This window comes from Alternaria incomplexa (assembly GCF_024043165.1).
Source record: "Alternaria incomplexa strain BMP 0042 chromosome Unknown scaffold_8, whole genome shotgun sequence".
NCBI classification, from domain to species: Eukaryota; Fungi; Ascomycota; class Dothideomycetes; order Pleosporales; family Pleosporaceae; genus Alternaria; species Alternaria incomplexa.
The window spans coordinates 560038-570305 of NW_026249857.1; the positions used below are offsets into that span (position 1 = coordinate 560038).

At 54.6% G+C, this 10268-nt stretch overlaps 3 protein-coding genes across 3 annotated transcripts; all 3 read left to right on the forward strand.

Annotated features, from left to right (window-relative positions):
- Nucleotides 1–530: 530 nt before the first annotated feature.
- J4E90_005998 (uncharacterized protein) lies at nt 531–1705 on the forward strand (the record flags this gene model as incomplete). Its single annotated transcript, XM_051435548.1, has 2 exons — nt 531–1485; nt 1536–1705. The coding sequence occupies 2 exons, from the start codon at nt 531–533 to the stop codon at nt 1703–1705; spliced, it is 1125 nt and encodes a 374-aa protein (XP_051290406.1).
- A 1323-nt stretch (nt 1706–3028) lies between these two features.
- J4E90_005999 (uncharacterized protein) lies at nt 3029–5913 on the forward strand (the record flags this gene model as incomplete). Its single annotated transcript, XM_051435549.1, has 5 exons — nt 3029–3691; nt 3738–4235; nt 4290–4781; nt 4830–5069; nt 5170–5913. 5 exons carry the CDS (start codon nt 3029–3031, stop codon nt 5911–5913), a joined length of 2637 nt encoding a protein of 878 aa, XP_051290407.1.
- A 794-nt stretch (nt 5914–6707) lies between these two features.
- J4E90_006000 (uncharacterized protein) lies at nt 6708–9761 on the forward strand (the record flags this gene model as incomplete). Its single annotated transcript, XM_051435550.1, has 2 exons — nt 6708–6711; nt 6763–9761. 2 exons carry the CDS (start codon nt 6708–6710, stop codon nt 9759–9761), a joined length of 3003 nt encoding a protein of 1000 aa, XP_051290408.1.
- Between the last annotated feature and the right edge of the window lie 507 nt (nt 9762–10268).

The following is a 10268-nucleotide window of genomic DNA, read 5'->3' on the forward strand; positions in this document are numbered from 1 at the left end:
GCAATTAATCGTGAGAGGGAGTGGAGAGGACGGGGGAGGGCGAGAGAGGATGTGCACCAAGGTGTGTTGTGGGTAGGAAGAGAGGTATGTTGTGTGTTTTGAGCGAGGGCAGGCTAGCTTGGCTTCCACGTCCCACGCGCCAAAATCGCATTCGAGGCTGGCAGAGGGCAACAGTGCACGCCCCACAGGCGCGTCAGTGGACTTACCAGAGATGACACCAGGCCCCAACGCGTAAACTTTGCCCGTGCAGTAAGATGGGTCGCGGGCGAGCAGCTGGGCTGTGAGATGGGGGTTCTGGCAAGTGCAGCGTAAAGATGGCGAAGACGACGAGCGTGTTGTGGTGGGCGAGGAAGCAGACACACGTTGTTGCTGGGACATCGCGCCCTGCCTGCCCGACCCACCCGGGCCGGCCTAGCCAATTGCGGCGGGTTTGAGAATTATTCGTGACATGACGAGCAGCTGCACGCCATCCAGCCGGCGTCCATTGCACCAGCGTGAAGCATCCAGCGTCCCCAGCTGCACTCCCAGATATGCTGCAGCCGCGGATATGTCGTTTCCAGCCCTCGCGACTGGGCCGGGCGCTGCTGTCTGCCCGCACCTACGCACAGGTCCAGGCCATCGACCTTAAACCTCCCCCAGCGATACAGCCTACCGTGGCTGCCGACGCCGGAGTACTGAAACAGGAAGGCTCGCGCAAGGAGAAGTTTATCCCTCTGCGCACATACAAGCCTCGCACGCCTGGTCTGCGCCATCTCAAGCGACCCGTCAACGACCACCTGTGGAAGGGACGACCGCACCTGAAGCTCACCATCGAACGGAAGGGGCAGCATCTCGGAGGAAGGAACAACACAGGACGGGTCACGGTCAGACACAGAGGTGGTGGCCACAAGAGGAGGATACGCATCGTCGACTACAAGCGATACCTACCCGGCAAGCATGTGGTGGAGCGGATAGAGTACGACCCCAACCGGAGCTCGCATCTGGCCCTCATCACCCGCGTGGCTACTGGAGAGAAGTCGTACATCATCGCCGCAGATGGCATGAGGGCGGGCGATGAGGTCGAGAGCTACAGGACAGGTATTCCCAAGGACCTGATTGACAGCATGGGTGGTGGCATTGATCCCGGTATGCTGGCCGCGAAGACAGCCGCACGTGGAAACTGCCTTCCTATCCACATGGTGCCCCTCGGTTCGCAGGTATACAACGTTGGTACCAAGACAAAAGGTGGGGGTGTCTTCTGTCGCAGTGCCGGTACATACGCCATCATCGTGAACAAGGAGGAGGTGGAGAAGGGCAACAACTCAGAGATCAAGCACGTTATCATCCGCTTGATGAGCGGTGAAATCCGCAAAGTCAGCGCAGACGCATGCTGCACTATTGGCGTTGCCAGCAACCCGCAATCACACTTCACATCACTCGGAAAGGCCGGACGTTCACGGTGGCTCGGAAAGCGACCAGAGGTCCGTGGTCTCGCCATGAACGCAGGTCAGTTCTCGAATCATTCACTTCAGTTGCAGTCTTCTAACATGTCGTAGCCGATCATCCCCACGGTGGTGGTCGTGGTAAATCAAAGGGTAACGTGCACCCCGTCAGTCCGTGGGGCACTCCAGCAAAGGGAGGTTACAAAACGAGGCACAAGAGGAACAAGCACACATTCCTCGTCCAAGATAAACCCCGCAACCAAGGAAAGCGGAGGGCGAGGTAGGGTGGCCGCCGGTGTACTATATGCTCAAGATGCAGCTGTACCATATACTGTAGTCGCATGCCATGCCGTCTACCAATATACATCAGTACTCACCCAGTTGCGTTTCGACATGTTTGCACAACAGCAGCAAATGCATAATGTTAGCTGTGCTGTCTAGACTCCAGCTGGTCTGGCTACCCCAGTGCTTTACCGATACCCCATCATGCGCATCGCACAACCAAACGTGCATCCCCTGTTCAAGCAATTCGGCATCATCTGCTCGAATTTCGCCTTCATCAAATACTCGAGGCTCGGGGACTCTCTCGGTCGCATCTGAGGTCCTGACGTGTGCCAGCAGAGTCCAAGCTCGGGGGTCGGAACTTTGGACGTTGCGGCTCTTCTGCAATCTCACGACCACGGCTTCCTGGGCATGCATAGATCACTTGGCTGCTTGTGGCCTGGGCAGAACCAGATCTCCTGCCACGAGCTCATCAAGTCGTGTAATGAACAGTAGGTGGCATCATTATTTAACTTTGAGCATTCTTATCTCTGCGCGCACCGTTCAAGTACGTGAATTCATGATTACTACTGGTGTGACCGTTGACAGGCCGACACTTGGTCTCCATGTTTGGGTTGATGACACAAGACGCTGCGCGTAGATCGGTCGCATTTTGATCCATCTTGGGCTGGACTACTGCCCCACCATGCCGCTCTGGCGAAGCTGCATACAGCACCTTGCAGCCACGAAACAACCACATGTACAACAGGGCACGCAAAGAAACACCATGGGCTCCAGCGTAGCTATCAGGACCTAGAGAGCAAACTCTCTGTATCAGTAATCGTCTATGTAGCTGCGAACTTACGGTAGGGGGTCCTTGCTGGCAATCCCAAGACTCGGGAGATCCGCCATAATTAGTCCATATGCTCGACGTTGCACATCACCTCACGCTTAAGGCAACACGCATTGCGCGGACGGCCTTGCAGGTGAGACCAGGTACATGAGCGTAGCTCAGCCATGGCCTGTTCTACACCCAATAGCACATGCACTTCTAACATCCTACTCTGACACCCACCTTAGAGGCATAACGCGCTCTTAGTGCTGATCAACCGCTGGTGCCTACCCGCGCGCATTCGAGACTCCAAGGTCTTCACCGACACCGACGCTTAGAGCGACCGTTAAACTGCCGACGTAGCTTCGATTAAGATCTCGCAATCAAACGGAAATCGTGGCTTGACAGAGGACCCTCATCCGTTTGAGCCGTGCTTACGCGGGGGCGGTTCGTCTGAGCCAACGTGGATCCAAGACTCCTCCTGGACTGCCAAAGACCAGCAAGATTCGCCAACATGGCTTCCAACGGATCCGAATCGCCAGACGAGTCGTTCTTCAACGACCTCTCCCAACAAGCGCAAGACCCGAATGCTACCAACAGTCAGGAAACGCAACAGGATGGATCAAGCAAGGTCAAGAGGATTGCCTGTGTTCTGTGTAGGAAGCGGAAGTTGCGATGCGACGGCACCCGGCCAACATGTTCGACCTGTAAACGTCTGAACCACGATTGTGCATACGACGAAGTACGCAAGAAAAGTGGACCCAAGCGCGGCTACGTCAAGCTGCTCGAACAACGGCTGCGTAAGTTGCGCATACTTCTGCTGGTGGATGGTACTGACTCATGGGATACAGAGCAAGTCGAGACCCTCCTCAAGACACAAGACACGACCGACTCGAGCAAGGACGCCCCGCGCCAGGACGCCGCTTCCGCATACGTCGCGAACACTGTAAATCAATCGCTGCCGAATTCTGGAGATGTGCCCAACACAACAGGCCATATTGAAGCGGCCGGTCGGCCCGGGATTACTGGAGCAAGTCCATTTCAGAATGTCGGTATACCAGGGAACGACGCGGGGCGGGAGACCTCGTGGGAGATGATAGGGCTTGGGCTCGAGGAACCTTTACCTCCCCAAGAAATCATGGACGATTTGTACGAGCAGAACCTGGCCCGTAGCATGGTGGTTGCGCTGACGCTATTCCAGATATCAAATATACTTCTCCAAGATTCATCTCACACTGCCCGTCATACACAGACCACGGTTTATGGCCGCACTGAACCTTTCTCCTCAAGCGCGCCCGCCGGTTTGTTTGCGATACATCATGTGGACCCTAGCCGCTTCCATCACAGACAAGTACGAGGCGTTACAAGAACATTTCTATCAACGTGCTAGGAAATATGCGCAGATGGATGAGATGAGAGGCCACGGAGAGTCGACCATCACCCTTGCGCATTGCCAGACATGGGTTTTGATGGCTACGTACGAGTTCAGACAGATGTACTTCCCAAGAGCCTGGATGTCATCCGGGAGAGGTTCAAGACTAGCCCAGATGATGCAGCTGCATCGCCTGGACGGAGTTGGACTAGATGTAAAGCAATGCCTGGCTCCACCCAAGGATTGGACCGAGCGTGAGGAACGGCGGAGAACCTTTTGGCTAACCTTTTGCATTGATCGATACGCGAGTATTGGAACTGGCTGGCCCATGACCTACGATGAGAAAGACGTAAGGACAGACCTCTCGTGCTCATACTACTGCAAAGCCTGACTGTTTTCTTAGATCATGACAAACCTACCAGCAAGCGAAGAAGCATTTGAAAAGAGTAAACCGATGGATACTGGATCACTGGACCAAATCTTGAATCCTAATGGCGTGCAAAACCTTCAAGCACTCGGCGGTATCGTTCTGACAGCTGCGATGTTTGGCCGCAATTTGCTTCACTTACATCGACCAATGCCAGATGACAATGACGAAGACATCAATGGCGGCTTCTGGAACCGACATCGAAACATCGAGCGTATACTTCTGCAGACATCGCTGAGTCTGCCGGATAATATTCGTCTACCAACTGGTATAGCCGACCCCAACGTGGTGTTCACGAACATGTGCATACATACGTCGGCAATATGTCTTCACCAAGCAGCCATCTTCAAAGCAGACAAATACCGGCTACCAGCAAGTGTCAGCAATGAAAGCAAGATTCGGTGCGTAACAGCAGCAGCAGAGATTGCTTCTATCATGCGTATGATCAGTCATATGGACCTTGGTTCAGTAAGTCTTTAGTCACGGCCAACGATTGGCGTTTACTGATTTGAGTAGATGAACCCGTTTATATCCTTCTGTATTTACGTGGCAGCGAGGGTTTTCGTCCAGTACCTCAAGACGCGGCCAAAGGACCAACAGATGACCTCCTCGCTACAATTCCTCCTGCAGGCGATGGAAGCTCTTCGACGGAAGAACCCACTCACAGAGTCGTTCTTAGTGCAGTTAGATCTTGATCTAGAGGGTGCAGGTCTACAGGGCATGCGTCATCAGCCATACACGCAGCCTGCGCGCAAAGTGAGTCAAACCCCAGAGGTGCTCCAGGGACACAGTGATACGATTGGGAGTCGATTAAGTCAGAGTTATCCCAAGTAAGTTACTAATTCCTGACCCATAGCCTACCATCATTTCGATCCATTCTGATCCGCAAATCAACTGCAGTCCGTTAATCAATATACGCGAACCGAATCAACCTGCCACAGCCGCCAACACGTTTGGAAACGGCAATCCGATCACGCCGGCACCGACTTCCAATACGCAATACTCGAGCAACATACCTGGTCCGCCATTTCATCTCCACAACATCAATAGTATCGACATGAGCGCGCAGAACCAGGCCTACTTACCGTCTCAATTTGAGTCGAACAGAGGTTTCGGCACCACTGCAGCTCAAGCGTTCACGCCCGCCGGCGGTTTCGCTTTCCACGATAATGAGATGGACCTCTCCGGAGGTGATAGAGACGTCGACCGGCCTAGCCCAGCAACAATGAGCTCACAATCAAGAGGTGGCTCAACATCACAATCTTCTTACTCGCCAGGCCAGCCACTCGAACACAACATCCCATACCGGGCATCTCCAAAGATGACAGGACCAGGCTCCGGCACCGTCTTTCCAGACCTCGCAGCTGATGGCGGAACGTTTCCAACAAATGGCTTCAATCTACCCAACAACATGGGCAATGAAGCTTATACTGATGGCTTTGTAATGGGTAACGAATGGGAATATGCAGCTTTGAACGCGGGAACAGGCCTGACGCCCATGGCAGACGCGTCCTGGGATTCGATGTTGGAAAGCGTTACGATGGGATGGGATTCAGTTGGCCCTGGGCATGAGAATCAACCGAAAGCTGCCGGGATATGATGGGATTTGTTGTTTGGGGGATGTGTACATTGAAATAGCAGGATACCCACTTTCGCTTTAGTTGGATTTGGTGTTAAGGCTGATGACATGGGTGGGCTCGACTTTTAGGTCACGCACACATTGGCTTCGCGTGCTTTCTGGTAAATCGCCTGCCGACGGTTTTAGATGACGTAGTGCTATCTACGCATTATAGAGGGCGGATAGAACGAACGTTGTATACTATCATGTAAAAACAACACTGCAACTGGCATACCCAGGTATCATCCTGGGTCCTTGTGACATTCCCCCGGATCCGTGCACGCGGCTAGACATGTACATCGACGGAACCACCTCGGATCGAAATTGCGAACGCGTTGACAGATGTCATTATCGAGGCGAACTCGTTGTTTTTGAAGCTAACATATCATATCGATTGCAATCGATACTTAGCCATGCTCTCGATGAAAGGACCCTGAAGATCCGGGGATAATGAGGCTTGCAGGGATGGGGGCGGTCTGCGTCACACCTGCAGTTGCTGGGCAACCGGATCGAGAAGCTACGTGCAGCATCGCAACCACATCACCACCGCTTTTTCGCTGCGTCGGGTCGTACAATTAATCTTCACTTCTTCACATATCGTTCTCTATCCCTGTTTCTCTGGGCAAAAACGCTGGCACTCCCGACTGGTGCACCGACAACCGTACAGCAAACAGAGCAGTAAACACCGAGGCCGACGTATATTCGCGATGTTCACGTCGAAGGAGAGGGAAGGTGCTGCGTCACCAGGGCCTGGAGCCTACTATTCGCCGTCCCAAATGAGTAAGAAATATAGCGATGCCTTCGCACCTGCCATACTGACGATTGGCATAGAGAGCTATCTTCAAGACCTTCGCACAAACCGCCCCGCTCGTCCCACCGGAGCTCGACCTGCTCCTGCACACTTCAACACATGGTCGAATAGATCCAGCAACCGAATGTCCGACTCGACTGCCATCTCCTCCCTACAGCGTACTTTCACAGACCCTGTCGTCGACGCCGATGCACGTCCCGCTTCCTCGCACGAACCGAAGTCGCATACCCGAACAACCTCCAAAGCGAGCCTAGATGGAGTCGTAGCCAGTGTTGGAAGGCCACTAGTGCAGCCACCACGCGGGCGGGAGACATCACGATCTTCGTCACGATCGCGCACACCCAGCGTGCAATACCGCGAGAGGGAACAGCGCCAGGCAGAGCAGGACGAGGCACGGGCTATACGCGTGGCCATGGAGGACTTGGAACTTGCAAAGGAGGAGGGCAAGATATTCGAGGCCGCACGAGATGAAGCCGTCGAATTGGTCTGGAAGCATTGCAATCCCCATGCGGCCGCGGCCAGTCCGACCAAACCGTATGCATACCCGGGTCTGGCCAGGAAGAACAGCGCGCAGAGGAGTCGGAGCGTCGAGCCGAAGGATCAGGATCTGCAACGCGCCAATTCTAAACTGCGGAAGCGACATTCGATGGGGAGTGCCGCGTCAGGGAGCCGGAGTAGCAGCTTGCAGAGCAACGGCCGTGCAGGCGATGCCGATACATCAGTTGCTGGAATCGCGTCGCCTACCAAGAGCAGCTTTGGCATTATCAAGGGTAAGAACGGCGAGTCACCAGCATTAGCCAAAGCCATCTCAGACCTTCCAGACTTCAAGCAACGACGAAGAAGCAGCGGACCCCGTCGAACCATCAGCGGTAGTCTTTTCTCCAACCCGAACGACCAGATATACGAAGAACCCGAAGAGGAAGCACCGCCTGCTCCTAAACCCACCCCCGCCGCCGAACCACCCAAGACCGAAAAACTACCACTAGGCATACGGCGCAATCCCTTTATGCGTTTCCAATCAATCAAGGGGAACCCACTGGTGAGGTCCAGCACGGATCCTGCCATCGCGACGAAGCGTTTCGACCGCTATGAGATACAGAAGAACCCACCGACCCAATCGAGAAATGCAGCGTATACCCTGAACTCGGCAGAATCGAAGCCAGCAGAAGATGTCAAGGCGGACGTGGAGAATGTTCCCGAGGTGAAGATGAAGGATGGCAAGGAGATCAGGAGCGACGAGCTGCGTGCTGCTACAGGCTTTCGTCTGAAGGACCGTAGTGCGAAGCTACCTACTCCTACAGCTGTCTCAGATGCTCCAGGACGACCGATCGTTTCTTTCCAGAAGAACTGGAATGTGATTGAAATGAAGGAAGAGATATCTGCTGCACCCGATCTGGCACCAAAACCTTTGAACACAACCAAATCTGGCCCGCCGCCACTGGAGCACGCCGCAACTGAGCCTGTCGTACCTACTATCAGTCTCGCACCAGAAGTGCCCAAACGAAACATCACCCCAAGACCGCAAGTTCCAGAGATCAACGTTCCTTCCGAGCCTAAAACCAGCCTCGCACCGGACGTACCAGAACGAAGCACAACTCCAAGACCGCCTGTGGCTCCAGAGGCTAACAGCTCGTCTGGTTCCGCGCCCGCACCCGGACGGTTCAACCTGAAAAACAAACCTACCATCAACATCTACGAGGACCCTCCAGCCCAAACGAGACCTCTGCCGCTCACCAGCTCGCTAAGGAAAGCCAATATACCAACTCGTCCTTCTGCTGCTCCTCTGCCTAGTATCAATGTATCTGACTCAGCGCCTGCGTGTTCGAGGACGACACCAGCGCCGCCAGTTCCTTCTATTTCCGTGTCCGAGACCCCGTCGATTTCGGCCAGGAAGAACATGTTCAACCGTGGCCCCTACGTTCCGCCAACGAGTGCTACGCCGCCTATTCCCAGCATATCAGTCAGCGAGACTCCAACACCGAGACGAGGCTCTACAACACCTTCAATCTCTGTAACACCGGAAGTCCCTTCGATATCCGTTAGCGAATCACCGGCGCCAAACCGTGGATCAAGAGGCAACGCTCCACCAATTCCCAGCATCTCTGTGAGCGAGACGCCCGCGCTGAGAAGGGGAGCGACTGCACCATCTATCAACGTGACTCCTGACATTCCGACCATATCCGTCAATGAGACCCCAGCTCCGACTCGCGGACGCAACAGCAATGTACCTTCGATCAACGTCAACCCTTCAGTGCCTTCGATCAACGTCAACACACCCAAAGGCTTCGGCCCAGCCGCGTCAACACGACCACTGCCAGTTCCAAACGCCCAAAACAAGTCTCACAGCTACAACGGCACAGCCACCCCTCGCACCCACTGGACCCCAACCACCGTCCGCACCGGCGCTCTCTGCGCCCAATGCGCCCTCCCCATCGCCGGCCGCATCGTCTCCGCCTCTGGCGCGCGCTTCCACCCGGAATGCTTCGCCTGCTACCAATGCGGCGAGCACCTCGAATGTGTAGCCTTCTACCCAGAACCCTCCAACAAACACGCCGAACGCGTCTCGCGCATCCGCGCCCGCCTCTCCGGCGCCGACATCCCGTACCTGCCCTCGCACCCCACCGCAGACTCCATGGCGCGCCTCGAGCACGACGACGGCACAGACGAAACGCCCCGCTTCTACTGCCACCTCGATTTCCACGAGCTGTTTTCGCCCCGCTGCAAGAGCTGCAAGACACCTATTGAAGGCGAGGTTATTGTGGCTTGTGGCGCCGAGTGGCATGCGGGTCACTTTTTCTGTGCCCAGTGTGGCGATCCGTTTGATAGCAACACGCCGTTTGTAGAGAAGGATGGGTATGCTTGGTGTGTTAATTGTCATACGCATCGGTATAGTACGAAGTGTAAGGGGTGTAGGAAACCGGTTACCGATACGGTTGTCAAGGCACTGGGGGCGGAGTGGCATGTGGGGTGCTTTGTTTGCGTTGTAAGTCTTGCCGGTCTTGTTCTTAGTGTGAAGTGACGTTTTTGCTAACTTGTGTGATAGTGCTGCTCTGGTCCGTTTGAAGATGGGAGGTATTTCCTTCGCGGAGAGAGTCAGGATCCGGTTTGTGTTAGGTGTGAGGAGAGGAGGTTGAAGGCTTGATCCAGGCTGCATTACGTGCACATCTTTGCGTCTGCCGCTGCTGTTGTGTGTGACAATCTACTGTTGAGCGTGTTTGCATATTGTTCGCATACATTGGTGTTTTGGATAAAGAGAATGGCGCTGTCTGGGCGTTTTGGGTAGCATGAAGGTAGTTGGGGAGTCGTAATACGAGAATGATGTTTACAAGTCTTGTTAGAACTGGACATGCTGGGTGGGGTATGCATGAAATCGTGACTTTCGTGGAACGGGTCAACATCTCTGACACTTATCCAGTCTCAGTAACATACACAGTAGTCTCCTGTTATAATCGAAACTGGGGGCACACGTCGTGTTCTCACGGCTGCGTGACGTCATTGTGTTCACTCCGGGGAGGCAGGAGCCTAG